Here is a 25043-nt window from a genome sequence, read left to right on the forward strand (position 1 = left end):
TCACTTGTGCTCTCTTTCTCTTACAAAAAAAAAAAAAAAAAAAGAAGAAGAAGAAAAAGAAGGCGGGGGGGGGGGGGTGGGGAAGAAATGCAAGTTCTCAGCCCCTGCCCCAGACCTGCTGAATCAGAACCCCCGGAGCTGGGTCCCAGCGATGCCTGTGTTAACAAGCCGTCTGGAAGATTCTGCCGCAGGCTCAAGTTTGAGAACCCATGTACCCCTGTCTTACAGAATGAACTTCAACACCTCCCTGCCTCTCAGTCCTGCCCTTACGATGTTACCCACTGCTGTTGACACAGACTGTGATCACGGGGCTTGACACTTTCTACGTCCTTAACAAGCAAATCCTGGGTCACGGACTGATTGATGTGCCAGGGCGTGCTTACTTGGGGTGTCTGCTCCAACCCACAGTTCCTGAGAGGCTGAGTCAGGTGGCCGGTGTCTGCCTCCAGGTGCCTTAGAACTTTCTAGTTTCCATGAGGTCCAGAGGGATGTACTTCCAGCACAATAAGTCCCCCTTTTTTTACTTTAATTGTTCTAAGGTTTTTCTTTCTTTCTTTCTTTCTTTCTTTCTTTCTTTCTTTCTTTCATGTGTGTTTAGTTTTGAGAGAGAGAGAGAGAGCAAGAGAGAGCAAGTGGGGGAGGGGCAGAGAGGCGGACAGTGAGCCCGGCGCAGGGCTCGAACTCACGAACCATGAGATCAGGACCTGAGCTGAAGTCAGAAGTTCAAGCGACTGAGCCGCCCAGGCGCCCCTCTCAGGAGGTTTCTGATCGCTGCTTAGGTTACAAGCAAATGTTTCCCTTTTGGAAGACATGTATCATTGTGGTTCCGTAGGTGACTGTCTTAGCTGCACTCCCCACCGTGTGACTCCCGGCATCTGTGTAGCGGAAGCTGTGATCAGGGCTCCTCCTTTCCTTGCCTACCTGGGCTCCTTGCTGTCAAACTTCCGGCCGCCAGAGGCTCACTTGGTGGCAATCGTGGTCCCCTCTTCCGTGGGGGGAGCTAACATCTTCGATGACCCTGCCTGTGGGGTTGGTGACTAGCTTCGTCCTATTGGAGTCTCTCTCTTTCTTCCCACCTCATGCTCCGTCTTCCCCCATTCTGGGGCCCCAGGCTTTGCCCCTGAGGGATTTGTGAGCTGCTCAAAGCTTCTCACTGTGGCAGATGACGTCATCGCGGCGGCGGCAGGCAATTCAGCTGATAGTTGGGACAGACAGGGCAGCTGATGCAGAGTAAACCACATTATTTCATGGTCTGTCATTCTGATTCAGGTATGCCAAGGTTGGTCATAATTCTCCACGGGGCCGTTCCATTTTATGGGCTGCTGGGTTCCCTGCCACACCCCGCCCCCCACCTTTCTTTTTGAATCAGAAGACAGGACACCAAGTGCTTCTGACAACTCATTTGAGCGTGCAAGCTTGCAGAAACTTCCATAGGAGCTCAGTGCCTTCTGCCGTGCAAAGGTCCTGTGGTTCAGGAAGCTCAGACAGAATCCTGATTGTCAGGGAAAGCTTCAAACTAGCCTTGTGCTCGCCTGGGGGCGGGGATGCCAGGCTTCTTCTTCTCTCCGGCCCCTCTCTGTTGAGGTTGTACCACCCGTATCGGCCACGGTTCAATCAGAGAGGCAGAATCACTAGGTTCTTTGTTTTTAAAAGCAGAGATTTGGCCTCCCACAATGACAGGAGCAGGTTAAGCAGTCTCTGTGGGGCTGCTGTCCCCCTATCTGATGCTGCAGCTGAAGTCCACAGGCAGGCAAGATCAAGGACAAGGCTGAACCCACCAGCACAGACTGGAGCTCACGAGGCTGGACTGAAACCTATGTCAGATCTTAGCTTGATGCTGCGGTGACCTGTGGAAGCCGGGGTCCCGTGGGATGGAGCTAAACCCAGCTGGGGAGTCAGAGAAGCTGAGGCCACCCTGTGTGTAAGCGACGAAACGGTCACTCTCTCCCTTCTGCCGTCCAAAACTCCCAATCGAATCTTTCCATAGGTCGCTTGAAACAGACATCGACGGGGAAGGGAATTCTGGGAAATGCAGCTCGGCCCCGCCCAGGCGACACCTGACAAAGCCACCGCCGCGCCTTGACCTTTCTGTGGGTCTCGCCCGGTGACTTTTCTCTTCATTAACGATATAGGAGAATAGTACGAGATGCAATATTAAGTTACAGGGGAACGTGCCACGATCCACGCATTGAATATTTAAAGATTATTCTTGTAAGTTTTCAACTTATTCCACTTAATAAGTATTTGACTTATTTTCATTTATTTAGTTTTTAAAATGTGTTTTACTTATTTTTGAGAAGGAGAGCACAAGTTGGGAAGGGGCCGAGAGAGAGAGAGAGAGAGAGAGAGAGAGCAGGGGAGGGGCAGAGAAAGGGAGACACAGAATCTGAAGCGGCTCCAGGCTCCGGGCTGTCAGCACAGAGCCCGACGCGGGGCTCGAACCCACAAGCCGCGAGATCATGACCCGAGCCAAAGTCAGACGCTTAACTGACTGAGCCACCCAGGCGCCCCTGGACTCATTTTTAATGAAGTTAATAGGACTAGAGGAAAGACTAGAAGAAAGAACTCCAATGGGTTAATGGTGGTTGCCTCTGGGGGGCAGGGGGTGAGTTGTGATTCTTCCCCCCTACTTCCTTATGGGTTTTTCAATCTATATACTTTAGCCATTTTTATAATGAATATATGTTCCTTTGATGATTAGCAATAACATTTAAACATTGAACATGAAAGGAAAGATCTGGTTTTGGGGGTGACGGGTGACAGGTGGCCGGGGTGAGAATGTGTCCGGGAACGGAGCGGTGGGGAAGAAAGGGACAGGTCACAGGGCTCCCTGCAGCGGGCCGGAAGTGGTGTTCTCCAATCCTACGGCGGGCGGGGAAGGGCTGGCACGTTGTGAAGGGGAAGGGCTGGGTTGGAAGAGCTCTCTGTGCACAGCCAGGGAGTCGGAACAGAGGGGAGGCGATCTGCCCCGGAGACCTCCAGGGGGAAAGTGTGCTCAGGCAATCCGATGGCCTCCAGACCCGCGAGCCCTTGAGGAATTCAGCTGAAACCGACAACCGAAAGGGGAGGCCTTACATAGAGCGTTCGCTACTGGGCCATGGGCAGGATATCTGGGAGGACCGGGGGATCACATGGACCCAGGAACAGATAGACTTCTTTAGACCAGAGCCCTGGGGGAGGACCATAACTTTAGGATGACAAGAAGATGCCAACTTCGAAATGCTAGAAGGCCGTTCTGTTTGTTGGCTAATACCCAAAAGTCATCTATGTCGTCGAAACTGCCTGCCCCACGAGAAGCACACAGGCCGTCCACTGTCTTGTCCCCAGGATTGGAAAATGCCAGTCCGAAATGCCACCTGCTGAATCTGAATAAATGATGGTGTGCAGAAGGTCTCCACCACATCCAGTGGTGCCATTTTGGGGGCCCTAGATGCACGGTCACCCCGGCCCCCTGACCTTCCCAGAAGTGCTTCGTAGGGAGGCAGTGCTGACCCTAGGAGGAAGAGTGATGGAAGGGGGATTAGTCTTTGCACTTCACCTCTCCTTCTGGTGTCTCACCTTCCCTTTGAAGTACAGTCCTCGGAAGTGCTCAGTCCAGCTTATCGGGCAACCCCCTGGAAGAACCACCCCTTGTTGTCCCGAGTAAAAGGCATCTACTTCCTCCTCCCCTGCCCTGGGTCAAAACGCCTTCGTGGTCTCTTTTCCAAGGCCACAGTGGAGAGATCAAGCCCTGGAGAAGGTTAACGGATAACCAGGTCACCATCCTTCCTCACCTAAATCTGGTAGACGTTTCTGGCAGTGAGAGTCACATTCCAAGGAGTAGGGACCATGATACTTTCGGACGTGTTAACACCTGGGGCAAGCCGGTATAGAGGTTCTTTGGGGGAAAGTCAGGATTTTCAGGCTCTGAAATCCGTCGGCTTCTAGAGCTGACCAGGGAATAGGCGCTGGCTTGGACTGAGAGTCACCCTGAAGCCACGAATAGCGAGTGGTGAATGATGTCCCATTCATCCCCTCATTCTATCACTCCTTCATCTCCCAGACTTTTCTGAAGTGTCTACTCCATGTCAGACATGCATGAGGGAAGACATTGATGAATAAGACGCATCCCTGGGGTGCCTGGGTGCCTCAGTCAAACGTCCAACGGCAGCTCGGTTCATGATCTCAAGGATCGTGAGTTCGAGCCCCGCATCGGGCTCTGTGCTGACAGCTCGGAGCCCGGAGTCTGCTTCCTGTTCTGTGCCTCCCTCTCTCTCGCCCCCTCCCCCGCCTTGTGCTCTGTCCCTCTCTCTCTCTCTCTCAAAAATAAATAAACATTAAAAAGAAGCTAAACAACAACAACAAAAAGATGCCGTCCCTGCCGGCAAGCAGCACCCTGTCTGGCTGGAGAGGCAAAACCCGAGAGACAGAAAACCAATGCCATGTACTCTATAGAAAGTGCCTTCCTGGTCTGCTGTGTGTTAGCAAGTCAGATTCTCCTCTGGTTCCCAGGCCAGGCTTCCTTCCTTTCATTTTTGCTGGGCGGAAAGCCACAGGTATTCCCTGCACTTCCTTCAGCCTTGAAATAGTATCCCAAACGCCAAAGCCTTTGAGGAGAAGGTGAGATTTTCAAAAGCAAGAAAGACGGCTTTAATAGCTATATTTAGGATTTGGATAATATGAATGCAATAGCACCAGTTTTTTTTTTTCCCCCTCTCCTGGAAAGTAGATCATTCTGAGATTCCTAGCTCTGATCGTGGCAGAAACACTGGTATCAGTAAATAGCTCTAAAACCTGGACGAAATATATAGAACAACAGCTTGTGGGCATTGGATCACGACCAACATAGGGCAATGGTTCTTGAGAAAAAGAGTGCCCATGAGCCAAGCCCCATATTCACACTATCTTCTTTCCCTGAGGACATTTTCCAAGCAACAGTACAGGGTCTTCCTGGGTAAAGGAAACAGTTTGGGGCTGCAGAGTAGCTGGGATTGGGCGGGGGGGGGGGGGCAGGGTCCTGTAAAAGAGAAAGCCACAAAGAAGGACCCCCTCTCCCCTCCCGCCATATATGTAAAAGTGCCGGTCAGGTCTTTGGCCACACACTGCTGGCAGGATGGAGGCTGGACCTTGGGCATCTCAGCACCCTGGGCTTTGAATCGGACCTCAGCAAGTCCTATCGTGTCCGTGGTCCAAGGAACATGTGCTAGGAGCAAAAGCAAAACTGAAAAAGATCTGCATGAACCAAGTCTAACGTCCAGCCTCAACAGGACGAAGGCAGTGGCTCTCAACCGGCGGACAATTTTGGACCCTACGAGATGTTTTGCAACATCGAGAAACGTTCTGAGTTGTCACGGTTGGGGGTTGTGAGGCTACTGGCGTCTAGTGGGCAGGGGCCAAGCACGCTGCTAAACACCTTACAAGGCACATCCTCCCAACAAAGAATAACCGTCCCCAGATGTCAACAGTTCCAAGATTGGGAAACCCCGGATTTGGGTCATCTGCAAGCAACGTCGTTGGCTCCTGGAACAAAACTCAACAATCTTTTGTGGAGGGCGATGTAATTCAGAACCTCTACAAAGCTCCCGAAAATCCGGCATCTAATAAAAAATTACCAAAAAAAAAAAATGTGAAGAAGCAAGAAAAACTAACTGACAATCAAGAAAAAGGAAAACAGCCCACAGAAGTGGGAGTAGAACCAGAGATCATCCAGAGTTGGCACGTATGGAATTCAAAGTAACTATGATTAAGATTTTAAGAAAATGGGGGAAAAGACCGATAAAATTAATGAAGAGGAGAGAATTTCAACAGAGAATTGGGATTTATAAAAAGAAAAAAAATACGTTTATGATCGCGAGGTAATCAGGATGCTAACAGCATTAACTTTAAAATACACAGTGAATACATTGGACTACACTGAAATTTAGAATTTCAGTTCATCAAAAGATACCACTGAGAAAGTGAAACGAGGAGAAAACGAGGAGAAAACGAGGAGAAAGTGAACTAGGAGAAGATATTTGTAATACACATACCCAACAAAGGGCTCGTGTCTTAGAATGTAAATGCAACTTTTACGCATCAGCAAGAAAGGCAGGTGACCCGATAAAAAATGGGCAACTAAACCCAGCATTTTGCAAGGGACGAAGTCAAAGCGGCCAATACATCTACAAAAAGGGTCTCTATATTATTAGTTAGGAGAGAAATACAAATTCAAACCACGCAACGAGATACTGCCAGGCACCCACCGAGATGACGAAAATGGAAAAGTAACAATATGAGTGTTGAGGGCGACGCGGGACAATGGAACTCGCTTCGGTACAACCGCTTTGGAAAACTGGTAGTATCTATTGAATGAGTCCACACGTACATGCTATCATCCAGCACTTTTAGCTCCGTAAGTATACTGATGGTCGCCAGTTGACATACACAAGAATGTTTGCAGCAGCTGTAATTCACAATCGCCCAAACTAAATACAACCCTAGTGTTCATCAACAGCAGAATGGATAAATAGCGACATCATCACACTGCGGAATAAAAAAACCCCCAGACTACGGATTCATGCAACAACATGGATAAATAGTACAACACCGTGCGGGATATGTACTGTGTGATTTCATTTCAACGAAGTTCAAAACCAGGCAAAACCAATTCATGGTGAGTTAGGTCAGAATAGTAGTTGCCATTGGAGGGGGTGGGGTGATCAATGGTTCTGGTTTGCTTAGGACTGAGAGGTTTCCTGGGATGTGGGTCTTTCAGTGCTAAGCCCAGGATAGCCTCGAGAAAACCGTGCCATTGGTCACCCTGGGGGGGGGGATGTCTTTTTAGGGAGGGGACATAAAAGAGCCTTCTGAAGGGCTGGAAATGTTCACAGTCTTGATGTGGATAGTGGTTACATGAGTGGATACATGCAAAACTTTAGGTGTTCACTGAAGATTTTTGCATTCAAGTATATACTTTCTCCTTTGATTTTAAAACTTTGAAAATAGCTATATTTTATAATATAGGATTCATTGAATGAAATCATCCTAGACCAACTTCAGTTTTTTTCTTTGACCTCATTATTTGGTTTTTAATCCGAGAAATGCAATAGACTTAGAAAATATTGACTTCAGTGAGGCATTCAACAGTAATGAGAATTAACGGATTAATCCTCATCGAGAAAGACTTTCTCTTTCTCCCTGATCTGTTTAACATTTTTATTTATGACTAGGACCTAGATAAAAATTGCTTTCATCAACATAAGATGATGATACATAGTTGGGGTGATAGTGACAATGATAAGTAACAGAATCAAGTTGACAGGCTCTTAGAGTAATGGATTTAATCTAAGAAGGTCATATATAACAGGATAACTAAAAGGCTGTGTTTTTCAAAACTAAAATCTAGCTGTGGAAGGGGCTTTAGCTGACACAATGTTTAATATGCATCAATTTGAGGGGAATGACCTAGATAGGAAAGGGAATTGGGGATTATCTAGACTGGGAAGCCAGGATTTAGGGGGCAAATATATGGGAGGGGGAAGTGTCATATGTAACTCCAAGGAGTAAAAATAATTTAATAATTTAAATGAGCGAAAGCCACAAGAGGACAGATTTGAGATGAACTTTCTAATTATTTGGTCGGTTCAAAGAAGGAATCGGCTGTCTCTTTCTTTTAATTTATTTATTTTGAGGGAGAGAGAGAGTGCGTGAGAGAGAGCAAGCACGAGCAGGGGAGGGGCAGAGAGAGAGGAGAGAGAGAATCCCAAGCAGGCTCCAAGCTGTCAGGGCAAAGCCCGACTCGGGGCTCAACCCCATGAACCGTGAGATCATGACCTGAGCCGAGATCAAGAGTCAGATGCCTAACTGATTAAACCACTGGGCGCCCCAAAGAATAGGATGTTTCTGAAGATAGTGAGTTTCCCAATTTGTTTGGCAACATAAAAGATGCAAAGATGTTGAGAGTTTCAATTGGTAAGATTTCAAGTTTCTTTCAACCCCAAAGGTGTGGTTCAGTGGGTAGAGATCTATCTCGATCTTTAACAGGTTGATACATTGTTCTGTGGTTTGCTCTCTTATATGTAAGCCAGGGGTAAATAATCCACTTATTTCATACTTAATCTACCGAAACGGCTTACAACTCAAGCCTTCCATAGAATTCTCGGTAATCCTTAAAGAGAAGGGCTAACAAAACTGGAAAATTTTTTATTGTTATAAGTGGCCCTAAGTCAGGACCAAATTGACATGTAATTCCTCATTTTTATGTCTTTTTGTATCATTACTCCTCTGCATTAATGGCCAAACTTGTATCGACAGCTGCCTAACACAACAATGGAGCGGTTTCCAGTTTTCCTCTGAGCAGTGATTTGGCAAAGGTTAAATCATAGATTGGGGGTATATAGAGTTTTTATCATTGCTATTTTCTCTATATAATTACAATTTCAGTTATTTGCGGCTCCAAAGATAATGTTTTGAAATTCCGGGGTTGGCAGGGTTCTTTTTTCTCCCCCTTTTTGTTATTGTCAATGTCTGCTGTCATTGGCTTTTAATCAGAGAAAATGGTCTGTGATATTTCGACGTTTTCAAATTTATTGAGAGGTTTTGTGGCCAAATAATAAACAGTTTTCAGAACACCACCAATATATCAATCAGTTTCAGCATCGGTTTTTTCGAGTGAGAACCTTTGTAGATATCTATTATATACTATATAGTTTAACCTCTGTTTACTTAATATTATGTGGACATGTGTAGAGGCACAGCCAATTATCAGGCCGCTGAGCCAAGCAAAAGCATTCATTCCAGCATATGGAAAAATAGGGATATTGAGGGGTGCCTGGGTGGCTCAGTCGGTTGAGCGTCTGACTCTTGGTTTCAGCTCAGGTTATGACCTCAGGGTTGTGAGTTCAAGCCCCGAATCGGGCTCCGTGCTGAGTGTGGAGCCTGCTTGGGATTCTTTCTCTCTCTCTCTCTCTCTCTCTCTTCCCCTCCCGATCATGCTCTTTCTCTCTCTTTCTCAGAGAAAGCTGAAAGCCTGCTTTGAAAGCACAGCCTGCTTTTGTTGGTCCATCTTGATGATTGTCCAGGCTTCAGTTAGGCCTTGGCTGGGGGCTGCGTCTATTCTGCATCTGAGCCCTTCGGGAGGGAACCCCTGGTGACTCATCTCACACCTCCCTTCCCTGAGTCTTCTCTTGCCTCTTTTAAATTTCCCAACTTGTTTGTGTCAAGGTGGGGTACACCTTTCACCGTCTTCCTTTCACTCATGAGCTCCATCAGGAGTCATTTAGGAGTCATTTGAGCATGACGGGCAGAGTGGTCCGTCAGTCCTTTTTCTATGAGCCTTCCATACAACGGAGGCCTGGAAATTAATAGGTTAGTCTCTACCCCATGCCAGATAACCCGTTTGCCCCAAATGCCAAGGTGATGAGGTCTCGGTGGCTGTAACCCTCAACAAACCCCATGATTCAGTGTCTTAGTTGTTTCAGCTGCCCACAATTCCGTGACTGGAAGGAGAAAGTGGGTGGGGCGGGGCTCAAGCCCAGGCCATCATCTCTCTCCAGTTGACTCCCGACACCCCCACGGGCAACAGGCAAAGCACCAGGAAGACTTCCTCAGGGTCATGGCGAGCAGGTATGTGCTGATGTTCTGGGAATATCGACCTACGTGGGACTGGCGAGGCACTTTTAGTAGCTTAAATTTCCTTTTCTACGAATACTCATTTCATCTTTGATGACCAGCATCAATCAAGTCATGTCATGTTTAAAAAACAGCGAAGGTTGGGGCACCTGGGTGGCTCGCTCGGTTAAGCGTCTGACTCTTGCTTTTGACTCACGTCCTGATCTCACGGTCGGCGAGTTCAAGCCCCGCCATCGGGCTCCACGCTATCATTGGGGAACCTGCTCTCTTCCTTCTCTCTCTGCCCCTCCCCTGCTCTCTCTCTCTCTCTCCCTTTCTGAAAATAAATAAATAAACTTAAAAAAATAAAAATAAAAACACGACGGTAACTTTTTGGAAAGGTCTTTGACCTGGTAGCCTGTGACACATGAAATTATTTACACTCTGGAAACTAGCTGTGAGCCCAGTATAAAATTTTCATCTTCCTTCAAACACTTTATCATAACCTGTCTTGTATCACAGTGGGTCAGATGGGGCCTGTCCCTCCCCAGTGTCCCTCTCCCAGAGTGCAGGGACCTTGTCTCCACACCTTTATGCCCTCTCCCCGGCCCTAGGGTAGGTCTCGCAACGACCCCTGAAGTGTTTTTGGATTAAGTTTAAGCAAAAATGAATTTTATTTTAGTGTTTATCTCTCAGACCATGTTCTGAGTAGATGGCCAACATGCGTTTTTGCTTAATGTCCTTATTTCCCTTATTCTAGCTATTAAAAAAAATAATTGAGACGGAGGAAGTAACATTGCCGGCCATCCCTGTTTAAACAAAGCTGCCTGGACACTCTATGCTGCCATCTAGTGGGAGAAAAGGATTCAAGGCCATGGAATCCGGTCCCGCGAGAGGGCAAAACAGGGTCTGTGTTTAGAACAAGGTCAGCGACGCCAGAGTGGAGGGGATGGGAGGGACACACGATGGGGGATATGTGTTTTCCTCCGATTAGCCACGCACCGCCGCCGAGGGTGGCTGCCTCTTTGCACTTGGCATAATAGAGGAGGAAGCCTTCTCTGTGGTTTCTCGAACAAGCACATCACGATAAACTGGGTGGTGTCCTTGGCTGTGATTCTATCTGTGGGCTAGTAATTTAGGCTGTGGGACATTCCCATCAGAACAATGCCGTTTTTAGAGGAGAAAAGTCATGGTTTTATTAGCATAAGTGACACACACACGCACACGCACAAGCACGTAGACACAATGCATTGTTTCAGCCTCTGGCTGATTTCTGGTCCTGCGCTATCTCCTTAATCCAAAGCAGCACTTGGCCCTACAGGAGGGAGCCGCGGGGTCCCTGGCTCAGCCTCTGATGATGACTACTGGGGCTTTTCATCCCAGTTGACTTTATTTATTCATAAGCAGAACGCACACTCAAGGTTCTGTGGGCCCTGTCCCGGTCACATCCCCCTTGCCTTCAATTTTCTTTTATTTCTTTGTTTCCCTTCTCTCCCTTGCCGGTCCTCTGAGCAAACCAGTGAGTTCCTCGGGGCCCCTTTTTCTTTCCCCAAACACACACCAGCACTCGTGCGCGCGCGCACACACACACACACACACACAGAAGCACAGTCTGGAGGGCCCTGGCCTAGATCTTTGTTGGAAAGTGGCTTTTGAGAAAATCAGAGAAAACCCACTTAGGTCACGGTCAAGAGAATCCCTGGGGCCAGCAGAGCTGTTCAGCCAAATCTGGGACGAATGATCACTGAGAAAGAGGCTGCTTGGGGGCGCCTGGGTGGTTCAGGCAGTTAAGTGTCTGACTTCGGCTCAGGTCACAATCTCGCGGTTCGTGGGTTTGAGCCCCGCATCGGGCGCTGGGTTGACAGCTCAGAGCCCGGAGCCTGCTTCGGATTCTGTGTCTCCTTCTCTCTTGGCCCCTCCCCCACTTGCACTCTGTTTCTCTCTCCAAAATAAATAAACATTAAAAAAATAAAAAATAATTAAATAAAAGAGAGAGGAACAGGCTGCTTGCTCGGAACATCATTGAGAAGGATTCTGGGGGCACATCTCGGTCTTGTGGGGGGAAGAACTCAGGGATGTATCAGGAAGGTGTGACGGGTGGACGAGAAGGAGTATTACCCTATGGGCTTAACACAAAAACGGTTTCTTGGGAGGCTAACAGTGAGATGCTGTTAGCTGTTAACATCCTGGCTCGAATCAAATTATTGGATTAGCTGCCCATCAGGGCTCCAAAGGAATACACTCACAGAATTGGTGAAGTTTCTTTGGGGCTGAGTCTCCCTTTTTTTTTTTTTTTTTTTTTGCTTTGTTTTTAGGTGAGATGCAATTCACATAACATGCAATGTACAACTTTCATTCTAACCATTTTAAGGTATAAAATTCAGCGGCTTTTAGTATCTTCACAAGGTTGTACACCTATCACCACTCTCTAACTCCGGAATTTTTCCATCACCCCCAAAAGAAAACCTGTACCCATTCAGCATTCTCGCCTAATTCTCGAATTCGTGCCCTCTGCTCCTGGAGGCCGCTAATCTGCTGCCTGTCTCCATGGATTTGCCCATCCCGGACATTTCCTATAAATGGGACCCTCCAATATTTGTCCTTTTGCATCTGGCTTCTTTCACTCAGTGTAATGTTTTTAAGGGTCATCCGTGTCATAGCAGGTGTCCGTTCTTCACTCTTTTTTACGGTCAAATAATATTCCATTGTATGGATATAACCTATTTCGTGTTATTCCCCCCTCAGTTGATGGAGGTGTGGATTGCTTCCACTTTTTGGCTACTGCGGAGAGCGCTGCTCTGAAGGTTCATGTACAAGTTTTTGTGTGAACACACATTTTCAACTCTCGGGCAGAGAGGTGAGTTTCTCCCCCCATCTTTGGTGATGACGGATCCATCAGAAACTGTCTGGTAGGTGAGTTTTGTTAAGAAGAAAAGGGCAGGAATTTCGGTGCTGCCCAGATGAGGGAGGTCTGGGAGGGAAAGGACAAAGCATCTCTGGAAAGGAGAACAGGAGAGGGAGGAGACGGTGCCAGACGGGATGCCAATAACTTTGAGCTTTGGTGGGTGGAAGAAAAAGGGGGTTTGTTCTGAATTTATAAAATGGCTGCTGATATTTTTCTGTTTTTTTGTTTGGTTTTGTTTTGTTTTACAACGAAAGGAAAGATCTCTGGTGGGGATGATAAGGTGGGTTAGCAGAAAAGCAAAAACGGTTATGGCTTCGGCAGTGTCGTAGGGGGAAGTCCTGGGCTTAAATGCGAGATCAATTGGTTAGTGAGCGAAGGACCCACGTCAACAGTTTGTCCTTCGCTCTCTTCCAGGGTGTCATCAGAACATAACACGCGTTGCTTTGCGGTGGTTGTTGGTGTTCGAATCTGTCCTCGCTAGTGGGCCGCGTGCGCCTGGGGGTGGGGCTTGTGTCGCAGTCATCTCTGTGTCCCCAGGATACAGCGCAGTGTTGAGACTTGTTGACCAGAGGCACCGGAAGCGGAAGCCCTGTGCTCTTCCTGGTTCTCTGCTCCTTCTCATTTTGCAGCAGCTTTTAGCGGCAGAGTCGGGCCTCAAGGCCAGTGTCCAGGCCCCAGAGATCTATTACCAGGCCCTCTACGATAATCCCCACCGTAGTGTTATTATGGAAATCTCTGGAAGCTGAGGGAAAGAGGAAGCTTTCTTCAGTTCAGAGCCTAAGGTCAGTCTGGCTTCTTTCCGTTGGGGTCTCAAGTGTATCCTGAACACCGGGATGCCTTCTGGTATGTTGTCCAGGTCCCAAGTGGAGGTCGTCTGGAACCAGGGTCTTGGGGGAACTTTGTCCTTCAGCACGGGACCTGACAATGATGGGGACAGGAAGAGGTGATGGGGTTTTCGAGGGGCTCTGAGACAATTCCTTGTGTATCTTGTTTTGTTCTTCCTGGGGACTTCTGCTTGCTCCTGAGCACATACTCGAGGCAAAGCAGGAAAGGCCTCATATCGGTTCTCCTGTGCCTCAGTACTTGAGGGCAGCCTGCCAATGGCAGATGGCAGGTACCCAGGCCAGCGTGTGGAGGGTCTGTCGGCGAGTGCAGAAAAAGAGGTGCGGGGAGATCGTGCCTAGGGTGTGGACCCTGGCGTGGGCTTTGTTATCTGTCTTCTGTCGCCAGGTTCCGCTCAGCGTTCCGCTCCCTGGCCTGGGAACAGCTTGACTTCCTCTGGCTCATCTCTCCTCACTCCGGTGCCAGTGACATTCACAGAGTCTAGAGTGTAGATTGGTAAGCTCAGCGTCAGATGACGGCCATATTGTCAGCCACTCGATTCCTCCTGATGTCGAAGCGGTTTCTGCACAACCTAAGAGCAAAGCCAGATGGCCTTCTCACGCCTCTTCCTTCCCATCTTTGCTGAAGGGGAGTCCCTCCTCAATCCTCTGGGGTGGCATCTTTGCCCCCAAGAGGCCCAGTGGGGGGTGTGTGGAAGCACATGGGCATGATGGGGGGACGATAGTGCAGGAGGGGAACAACGCGCGATACGACAGCATTGGCAATTTCCGAGGCAGCCTACTCGTGCGAGTGAGTGGGAGCTCTCAAATGGGAAGAGGGAGCTGGATTACCAGAGCCTCCTTCTGTTGTGACTCAGATTGGGTTCTTCTTTATGGTGGGAAATTGATGAGAATCTGATTTTCTTTTTCTTTCTTTTTTTTAAAATTTTTGCATTTGATTTAAATCAAGTTAGTTAACACACAGCGTCATCACGATTTCAGGAGTAGAATTTAGTGACCCATCGCTTCCACATGACAGCCAGTGCTCATCCCAACAAGTGCCCTCCTTCGCGCCCATCCCCCATCTAGCCCATCCCCCCACGCGGCAACCCTCTGTTCTCTGTACTTAAGAGTCTCTTATGGTTGGGGCCCCGGGGGGCTCAGTCGGTTAAGCGTCTGACTCTTGGTTTTGGCTCAGGTCATGGTCTCATGACCACATGGCATTGTGGGTTCAAACCCCGCATCAGGCTCTGCACATACAGCGGAGTTGCCTTGGGATTCTCTCTCTCTCCCTCTCTCTCTGCCCCTCCCCAACTCACGTGGTCTCTGTCTCTCTTAAAATAAATACGTAAGCTTAAGAAATTTTTTAAAGTATTTATTTATTTTTTAGAGAGAGAGACAGAGAGAGACAGAGTGCGATCAGAGGAGGGGCAGAGGGAGAGGGGGACACAGAATCCGAAGCAGGCTCCAGGCTCTGAGCTGTCAGCACAGAGCCCGACGCAGGACCGGAACTCACGAACTGCAAGATACCTGAGCCGAAGTTGGACGTTTAACCGACTGAGCCACCCACGCACCCCAAATAAATAAACTTAAAAAAAGTCTTGTGGTTTGACTCCCTCTCCGTTTTTATCTTACTTTTCCTTCCTTCCCCCTATGTTCTTCTGTTTTGTATCTTAAATCCCACATACGAGCGAAATCATCTGATATTTGTCTTTCTCTGACTGACTTATTTCGCTTAGCGTAATACACTCTGGTTCCAGCCATGCAGTTGCAAATGGCAAGATTTCATTCTTTTTGATGGCTGAGTAATACTCCATTGTGTGTGTGTGTGTGTGTGTGTGTGTGTGTGTGTGTGTGTTTTGAGAGAGAGAGAGACAGAGTGTGAGTAGGGGAGGGGCACAGAGAGAGGGAGACACAGGATCCAAAGCAGGTTCCAGGCTCCGAGGTGTCAGCACAGAGCCTGACGTGGGGCTCAAACTCACAGACTACGAGATCATGACCCGAGCCAAAGTCGGACGCTTAACTGACTGAGCCACCCAGGCGCCCCTATACCACATCTCCTTTATCCATTCATCTGTCGATGGCCATTTGGGCTCTTTCCATACTTTGGCCATTGTTGCTAGTGCTGTTATACATGTGGGGGTGCATGTGCTCCTTCGAATCGGTGTTTTTCTATCCTTTGGCTAAATACCTAGTAGAGTTATGGCCGGGTCGTAGGGTAGTTCTATTTTTAATTTTTTGAGGAACCGAGGAAGCTGATTTCCAAAGCGGGCTCTCTGGCTGGTGAAACAGGTTGTGTAATGAGAGCTTCCGAGAGAGGGCACAGTCTGGGGGTTGGCCTAGGTCCCCTGAGAAGGTTGTAGGGAGGGTTGGTGAGGGTCATCCCGTCGGATCTTCAGACCAGAGGTAGCAGCCAGAAACCGTTTGCCAAATGGCTGCTGGGGGTCGCATCAGCGAGAATGGAGGATGACAATGGGAAGGGTCCCTACCACTGAACCTGTTTGGTCACTGTCTTCCCACGAGCCACTGTTTTGTGGCCTTGTTTGGTCCCATTTCCGGTAGATCGCGACCCCTCTTCCCCCACCCTGAGATGTGAGGTGGGAATAGACACCTCCCCCCCATCTCACCCCTGTGACCAGCACACTCACCTGCACCAGGTCCGGCGTGAGGCGCTTGGCCTGCAGCCATTTCTGGAACCTTCCTGTTTTCCGCAGGATGCGCTCGATGCTGCAGGTCTTTGGGGCTGCCGCAGAGGCACAGATTCTCCTGTCCGAGATGTCACTTTCCTGCTTGCTGACCAGCCTCGAGATCTCCACAGGGCGCCAGGTTTTGGAATCATCTGAGTAATTTGCAGGGTAAGAAGGTAGGGGGTCGGGAGGCAGTCCGAGGCGGGAGGCCAGCCGGCTGTCAAACCTGGAAGAACGGCCCTTTTAGGCTCTGCCTGGAGCCAGAGGGACGGAGGGGGGGCCGAGGAGGGACTAGCTGTTCCTGCCAGAGCCAGCAGAGCCTGGGGACAGGGAGACAGGAGACAACACCCAGTCTGCTCCATTTCTCCTCCCTACACGGGGGCGCTCCAAACTCTGCGAGAACACTACTTTCCTTTCCTCAAACTCAGGAGGTAAATATGTGAGGCCAGAAGAGGTGACATAGATGCATGCCAGACGCAAACTTTCTCCTCTTCATGCAGCTGGCAGGTAAAGACAGCAGCTTTACACATGCCGGTCCCTTAGGATTCTCCTAATACCCCCTCCCCACTTCACAGATGGGAAAACTGAGGCTTCTCGAGCTCACGTACCTTGCCCAAGATCAGGCGATACGTTGCCGGGCAGAGGGGCAAACCCAGGGCCCTCTGTCAGAAAACCCCAGGGTCTTTCCCCTTCCCTACACCAGTTCTAGAAACAACCTACCCTCTGACCAATGGCTGGGTCTTGGAAGCATAGTTCGTGAAGAGGCTTCTCAGCCTTCACTCGGACGAGCGCGGCTCTCCATATCCCTCCCCAAGAGGCCCCATCAAATTTGCTTTCAGTTGAAAGATTTAAGTCATCCGTACCAACCAAGTCACAGGGAGCGGCGGCTGCTAAACGGTCACCAGACCCAAAAGCCATCTGGGATCCAGGAAGGGTGTAATTCCAGGGGAGAGGCACTGGCCTACGACCTTGACCCTTTTCTCCAGTCATTCTTCTAGCTGTGTGCCAACATTTCCATTAGGGAAGAATATTAAATCTTCTTCCTATTTATGTATGAAAAATTACCAAGGCGCCATCTACTTTCATGATTAATAACATTTGGCTTGTAAGATCTGCTCTATATTTAATTGAAGGAAGAATCTTTAACTTCTTGCTGTCAGACATTATGGGACAACCTCTTTCGCCATCCCTCTCTCTCTGCCCCTTCCCAGTTTGTGCTGTCTCTGGCTCTCTCGAATCACTAAATCAACTTAAAAAAATAAAAGTATATTAAGAAAAAAGATGAAACCTTGTAAACTAGCAATGAGTCCATTTCACTGGCATTGTCAGGACAGCCACTGGAAATGATCCTCCCCTGTGACAGGATAAGGAAGGGCAGAGGGCACCCAGGCAGGGCCGTCTGCGTGTTTCCTGTAGCTGCTTTTGCTCATGGGGTTCAACCCCCTGGAAGGCCTAAGATAGCCATGATAGCAACACACATGTAAACAAGCATGCCAGTCGCTGCTGAACGCTTGGTGTGTATTAATTCAGTTAAACCTTGCAGCAAGCCTATGAAGTCGGTACTGTTATTAGCCGTACGGATGAGGAAACTGAGGCACGGAGAAGTCAAGTAATTTGTCCGAAGTCCTACAACCAGAAATTGAAGGAAGCGGCATTCAAGGCTCCAGAGCTCGCAACCTCAACCGCTTTGCCGTTGCTTAGTCCTCTGTCATCCTTTTTATGAGTTAGCTTTGGGGACCAGATCGGGAACATTATTAGGGGGTGTAGCTAGCAGGGTCCTTCATGACAGGTGACCTGTAATGGACGCATGGTACACATTCAGGGGTGGCCCTCAAGGCATCCCGTTAAGAACCAACTGAGAGCAAATAAACAGGTTTACAGGCCGCTTTCCCCCCTTCCGAAGTGGTACTAAATTTACGGCATGGAAAGGAAAACATGTATATTCTTACAACTTTGAACCCCTACTTTACTGAGCAGAAGAGTGTCGGTGAGAAAATACGGTCTTCCCCTTCACTAACATGTTAAAAAGTCCCATAATTTGGAAACCTGCAAAACAGACGCAGCATCCTTTTTTTTTTTTCTTTAAGAGAGAGAGCGCGCGCGCGCATGTGTGAGTGGGGGAGGGGGCAGAGGGAGACAGAGGCACAGAGAGAGACAGAAAGGGGGAGAGAGAATCCGAAGCAGGCTCCATGCTCAGCACGGAGCCCAACACAGGGCTCGATCCCACCACCCCGGGATCATGACCGGAGCCCAAATCAAGAGCCGGATGTTCAACCGACTGAGCCACTCAGGCGCCCCCCCCCCCCCCCCCCCGCCAAAGGCAGCCTTTTAATCTTTCTTCTGAACTGAGATCATGAAAGATACACAAGCAGTATCACAGCTTCCACAGCTGGAAGCAAGCAGAAAGGTCGTGCGGTCCAATCCCCACGAGCCCCTCAACCTGGAGAGCAGGGTGGAGGTGCGGAGGAGAGCAACAGTGTTGCAATGAGAATAAAACACTCCCTTCTAGGGCATGACCCTCAGGCTTCCGTCGAACGCCACGTGGGTAGACATGCCTTCCTAAATATTTCTTCCCTGTCTTTCCTCATCTCCATTTGCCAGTTCTGCACAGAACCCTCAAAGCATCCGGCAGCTTCCCAAAGCTCAAAGGACGCAGCTTGCACGCCTTAGGTGTATGGATGGATAGATGAGTGGAGGGATACGCGGAGGGCTGGCTGGCTGCAGAGTGGTGGCTGGGTGGAAGAATGCATGGATGGATGCCCGAATGAATGGGCAAATGGAAGGATGGGTGCATGTTCGGACTATTAAATGTGTAGACGGAAGCTTTGGTCATAAGCTCTGGGGCCCTGCAGCTCTCAAGACTTCCGAGGTGATAATTGTTTGTATCTCTGAGGGATAGAAATGGACCCTATCTCACTGAACCTTTTAAAAGGAATATATAGTTCCATTTTGAATTACCTCTTCATCATGGCAATACTTAATATTAATGGGAAGGATAATTTTCTTCAGCTTAAAGGGAAGAAAAAGAACTTTCTAGTAAGGAGCAATATCATCAAAAGCAGCAAGGTGTGATTACAAGGCACAGTCTGGGAATGGTCAGGTCATTTGACAGAAATGCCAAATAGGGTAGATCGTGAGGAATTAGGCTTACTTGAAGTGAAGACAGGTTCAGACAAAGCTTAGCCCTGTGTAGCATGTTAAAGAATTCATCATTTTATGCCTTGGGCTATGGAAAGCTGTGGAAGAACTTGAAACGAATAGCAGATATTACCAGATCATTTTGTTTGTTTGTTTGTTTGAGTAACTACACTGGTAATTCCATAGTGTATACAGGGCCCAAATAAAATCTTCAGTTCCTATGTACTGAAAACATTATGGTGATTCTGCCATATGTAAAAAGTAAAAACATTAAATTGTAAAAAAAAAAAAAAAAAAAAAGACTTCCGAGGTGAAAGAGACAGGTGAGGGCAGGGGAGAAGAGAAGGCAAGGTCGCGCCTAATTATTTACTGATTTTACCGTGAGCCCTCCGCTACTCAGAAGTATTTAAAACATCCCTTAAGACGTGGGGAGTGGGGGGGCAGGGACGTAAGGCCAAGCGAGTACATTAAGGAAGGGCAAAGTAAAGCATCTGTCTTGGTAGGAGCCCAGGAATCCGTAGGAGCGATTCTGATCAGAAATAGCGCTACTAAGTACCCCCCCTTCTTCCCCCCCCCCAACCCCCACCTATTACCTGCACATACACCAATACCGATCAGTCAGTTCCTGGTACATCTTGCCTCTGGCTGTGATATCACTTGGGATTTCACAGATAGGTATGTTTGCAGGAGGAAGAGTGCGTCAATCAGGTTTACTCTTTCTTTCTTTTTTTTTTTTTTTTTCTGGCTTCCCTTAACTTTTTTGTTTAGGATTTGAAAGTCCACATGGAATGCATGGGAAAACTGGTACCGAAAACATGGAGACGTTCAAAGGTTAATGGGTGAGTATGGGAAGCATCTGATTGATTTATCGTTAGCATTCTTGTCAAAGAGAAGATAAGGGAGAGAAGGAAACATGACCTTCATCTACGAACTACGCATCTTCAGCTTCCCAGGCTCGCTCTCGGCTGCTGAACAAACATTATCCAATTCGTACAGAGGACCTGGCCTGGAATGTTAATGCTTGCCTGGTGAGGGCATTTCAGTCAAACATCTGCGAGTTTGGGAGGGGCTTTTTCCTAAGGTATCATCGTCATAATTTTTATTATTTTTATGATTAAAAAATTTTTTAATGGTTATTTATTTTTGAGAGAGAGAGAGAGAGAGATACAGAGCGTGAGTGGGGAGGGGCAGAGAGAGAGGGAGGCACAGAATCGGAAGCAGGCTCCGGGCTCCGAGCTGTCAGCACAGAGCCCGATGCAGGGCTCGAACCCACAAACTGCGAGATCGTGACCTGAGCCGAAGTCGGATGCTTAACTGAATGAGCCACCCAGGCCCCCCATCATCATAATAATTGTTAAAAGCGGGAAAATATTTGGAGATGAACGAGGCGAATGAACACACCATTTAGAGAGAGAGGCAAACGATGTGAACTTGTAGACGATTTAGCGAACGAGAAATAGAAACAGCCAGTAAGCCCGAAAAAAAAAAAAAGGCTCGACTCAGAAGAAATACATACTAAAAGTACAAATATTAAATATTTGTGAGTGTGCAATCAATGAGCTCCAGAGGCAGAAGTCTCCGTTTGGAGAAATATACATATATAAAATCTCTTTAAAATGTGCTGTATTTTTTGACCCAGAAATTCCACCCTTGGGAATGTGTCATGGGAATTTATCACTGATATGCACAAAAAGCCAGCAACAGCAATGTTCAACATAATGTTTTAGAAGACTGAAAAACAAAACAAAAAAAAAACATAGTCGTCTCATAGTATGGGTTGGTTCAATAAATTATGCTTGATTGATGCCATTGAATACCACAAAGCCATTAAAAATCTAATTGTGGATACATCATTTGCAAATATCTTCTCCCATTTAGTGGATTGTTTTGTTTTGTTTTGTTTTGTTGATGGTCTCCTTCGCTGTGCAAAGGCTTTCTATTTTGGTGCAGTCCCAATAGTTTAATTTCACTTTTGTTTTCCTCGCCAAAGGAGACATAGCTAGAAAAATGTCTCTGTGGCTGATGTCAAAGACAAGAGTTAATAATGTGAAAAGGGCATGCCGGACACATTGCTAAAGAAAAGTTTGCAGAAGGGTGTACACAGGACGATCGCAGTTGTGTGGAAAGAACGTTAAATCCATACTTGGAAAAAAGGTGGCAGGGACACTCACAAGATGTTAACTAAGGGACGATCTCTTGGCGGAGGCATTGTACGTGATTTTCATTTTGTGCTTTCTACTATCAATATTGCCAGAAGATTCTAAAATCAACAGGCACGACTTGTAAAATAAGGAACCAGCTGCTTAAATTGTGAAGAATATAAACGAGACCCACTCGCTGCCTCTCTCTGCTTCTTTGCACTTGAGGAATGTGCCTTCTCAAGGCGAGAGCCCTCCACCCCAACCTGCCCGCCCCACCCCCCACCCCCCATGCTTTCCTGCGTGTATCTGCACATATCCCTTTCAGGCGCACGTAGAAAATAAATTCCGAGGGAGCTGAAGTGATATCCTGAACTTGAATGGATGAACACAAACCTATTTGGGGAAATGCTTCCCGAATTTGGCTAATACCTGCCCGCTGAGAAAAACTTCATTTACTGCCACTTGGTGAAGAGTCAACTGTAAGATTCATATACTCTTGTTTACTTACCTGGGAGCCCCCTTTAGTCGAATCCCATAATTTCCCTCCCTCCTCTCTGAAAATATGTCCATATTCTCCCTGCCTCCTTTCTCTAGGGAATCAGCCCCAGGTCGCCTTTGTTCTCGGTCCTCTCCATCCTGTCTCTTAGGGGGGAAATCTATCTCTTTTTTTTTTTAATGTTTTATTTACTTTTGAGAGAGAGAGCGCACGAGTGGGGGAAGGGTAGAAAGAGAGGGGGACAGAGGATCCCAAGTAGGTTCTGCGCTGACAGCAGCGAGCCCGAAGCGGGGCACGAACCCACAAACCATGAGATCGTGACTTGAGCTGAAGTCACCAGTTCCCCCTGCGCGCTGCTTTCCATCAGATTCTTCCCTAACGCAAGGCACGTCTTGTGCCTACCCCCTAAACTCCTTCATCATCGTCTGCAAGAGCTCCCGCAGTTGGGAAGGTCTTTGAACGTTTCACCATTTGAAATGCCTTTAAAAGGGGCCTGATGGGAAAAGTCCACATCAATACAGTATCTGTCATCTCACAAAAGAAGTTCCCCATTTTTGATCGATGTTTTCTATTTGTTATATCTGTTCGGTACCTTAGTGGAATCATCCAATATGTCTTTGGTTAATACAGATTGGAAATCAAATTGTTGTAAATGAATGCCTTCTGCTAACCCTAAGATAGGTCCTTGGGGGAGGGCTGAGGAGCAAAGGCCTATTACGAAGGGTCTTTAGTATCGAAGGGGCAGGGAAACACTGGCCCACAGGTGAAGGTCCCAATTCCTTGGCACGGCATTCAATGTCCCTGCCCCATCTGACTCTTCAAATCTCCTCCTTCTGCCACATATGCCCCATGTTCCAGCCTCTAAGTGCTTCTCACCTCTCCCCACACTCTGGGCCATTGTTTCGCTGGTCCTTCTACCTCAAACCCTTCTCCTGAATCTCAGCTCCTCCTTTAAAGGCCTTGCTCAGAATACCTTCCCCTGGAGAAGCCCTTCCCCCCGTCCCCATTTTACAGTTCCCTTCTGGCCTGCATCAGACCAGGTCATATTACTGTAATTTGTAACATGGCTCCCTCCTCCTGCACCCCTGGAGGGCCATGGCCAGAGTTCTAGGGATGTCCCTAGAGTACCTGCTGGCTCTTGGTTGCGGGAAAGACTCACTGACCGCGCGCTGACAGGCTTGAATTCCAGAGTGTGATACGATCCTTGGGTGAGATCCCCGTGCACCGCCATTTACTAAGCTTGGCTTTTCCTCTGGATCAGAAAATTGGTTCAGGAACTTGAGAGCAAACTGCCCTGATCTGAATCCCAGATCTGCCACTTACTAGGTGGTGACCTTGGGCGAGTCACTGAATCTTGCTGTGTCTCAGTTCATTATCTGAACAATGAGTTGCAACACAGTAACTTCCAGGATGGTGACGAGGGGTAAATACAACTAACTTGGTGGCGCCTGGGTGGCTCAGTCGGTTAAGCGTCCGACTCTTGATTTCAGCTCAGGTCGTGATCTCACGGTTCCTGGGATTGAGCCCCGAGTCGGGCTCTGCGCTGACAGTGCTTGGGATTCTCTCTCCCATTCTCTCTGCCCCTCCCCTGCTCACACGCGCGCCGGCTCTCTCTCTCTGTCTCTGTCTCTCAAAATAAATAAATAAACATAAAAAATAGCTTTAAAATGTCTGTCACGTAGTAGGCCTTCTAGCAATTTTATTTCCCTCTTTTTATGAGAAACGAACTTGGTAAACTCCATAATCCCAGGCTACTCCATCCGAGGGAAGGAACACTTTAAGCTCCCACCTCAAAAGAAAACTTGGAAGTCAGCATCTAGGGTTAGAATTCAGCTTCATACCTTCCCCCCCTCTGCACCCCAACTTCAACCGATCACCACTATGACTCGATGGCTGTGCCTCGGCTCCCACCCATCAATTACATCCTGACTCCTTTTCAGTGAACCCCTGGATATCATCACATGAAGGGAACAGAATTTTGCCCCTCCGCGTTAGCTAATGGGGATTCTGACCTTATTTCTTCTTTAAAGAACTTCTTGCAAATGGATGTCCCGATGCAGGCATTGCATTTATCAAGACCGAGGAAAGTCCTTCCAAAATTGTAGCTGGTTCTGATTCGGGGCACCAGAGAAGGAGAGGGAGAGGCCAGCGAGGAAACGCAACAGCTCAGGGCTGAGACCCACAGCAGCAGGTGCGGCCGGCCCGGGCAGAGGCTGGCAGCCGTAGGCCCCAGCTGGGGTTCCATCTCAGGCTCAGGATTCCGGCCACAGCCTTCAGCTGCCCACTCAAGGCTGCGCAGGGGTTAGGTCTTGGCAAAAGACAGGGGGCTGGCTTCAGGGCGCTGAGCCCATCCCAGGCTCCCCGGTTCCTGTCGGAGGATGCTAAGAAGCTTGGGGCGAACGGGGCTGGGGAGGAGGTGAGGAAGTCCATGGAGGATGCTGATAACACAGTTTCCAGAGTTACTCTTCCTTTGTCTGGGGCGGCTGCCGCAGGCTGGGGAAGGGCTGACTGGCAGATTTCGGGAAGGACAATGGTCAGGGCTTTCCCTGTGCGGTCCTTTTGACAAACACAGGATATCCTGGCTGGGCAGGAAAGGTCCATGCAGGATGTGTGTCCCACCTGGGTTCCACCTGGGAGTTTCAAAGGATCCTGAAGGCCTCCGCCCTCCACTGTTTCAGTTCTGAGTACATCTGTCCCTATGGATCATACATGCGCACACACACACACACACACACCCCAATTACATCTGTCCCAATGGGTCTCACACACACACACGAATACAACTTCCCCTGTCTGCAGTGGATACTTTGGCCTACCCCTTGACTAGCCAGACCAGCCCCACTTTGACTCTATTTGGCCGTGAACTAACCAGAGGTCAGTTTGCTGGCCCTTACATGGCACATTTAACACTGATTCAAACGGCAAAAACTTTTGGCTGCTTAGGGAATAGAAACACTCAAGTAAGCCCGTGTTTCAGCTCCTCCCCCAGGTCTAAGAAGGGAGGGGAAAGAATCTGGTGGCCTCTGATGTGATGAGGGAGCATCAGAGAGATTCTTCCGCCTGCCCCCAGCTGTGTCTGTCCCTCTCCCCCGCTGCCGGCGGGTCCCACTTCCCTTCACCATCCTGCCTCGCTTCTCCGCGGCCGGCCTGACTTGGTGGCATTTCCTGCCCCGCGATTGACAGCAAGATAAGGTCCACAGCATGGACCAAATCAGGGAAGGCAGGCTTGGGTTAGGAGAGGGGAGAAAAGGCAGGTAAGACTGGGCCGAGGATGGTTTCAGGAGAATT

At 48.4% G+C, this 25043-nt stretch overlaps 1 protein-coding gene across 1 annotated transcript in view; it reads right to left on the minus strand.

The window, feature by feature from the left end:
* Window positions 1-24082, minus strand: part of DIPK2B (divergent protein kinase domain 2B) — a 46481-nt gene extending 22399 nt beyond the window's left edge. The window contains exons 1-2 of the mRNA XM_030306040.2: window positions 23768-24082; window positions 15942-16206 (exon numbers count right to left, since the gene is read on the minus strand). Coding sequence (XP_030161900.1) covers window positions 15942-16206; window positions 23768-24000 — 498 coding nt within the window. The 5' untranslated portion in view covers window positions 24001-24082. The remainder of the gene's footprint in view (window positions 1-15941; window positions 16207-23767) is intronic.
* Between the last annotated feature and the right edge of the window lie 961 nt (window positions 24083-25043).

This window comes from Lynx canadensis, chromosome X (assembly GCF_007474595.2).
Source record: "Lynx canadensis isolate LIC74 chromosome X, mLynCan4.pri.v2, whole genome shotgun sequence".
NCBI classification, from domain to species: domain Eukaryota; kingdom Metazoa; phylum Chordata; class Mammalia; order Carnivora; family Felidae; genus Lynx; species Lynx canadensis.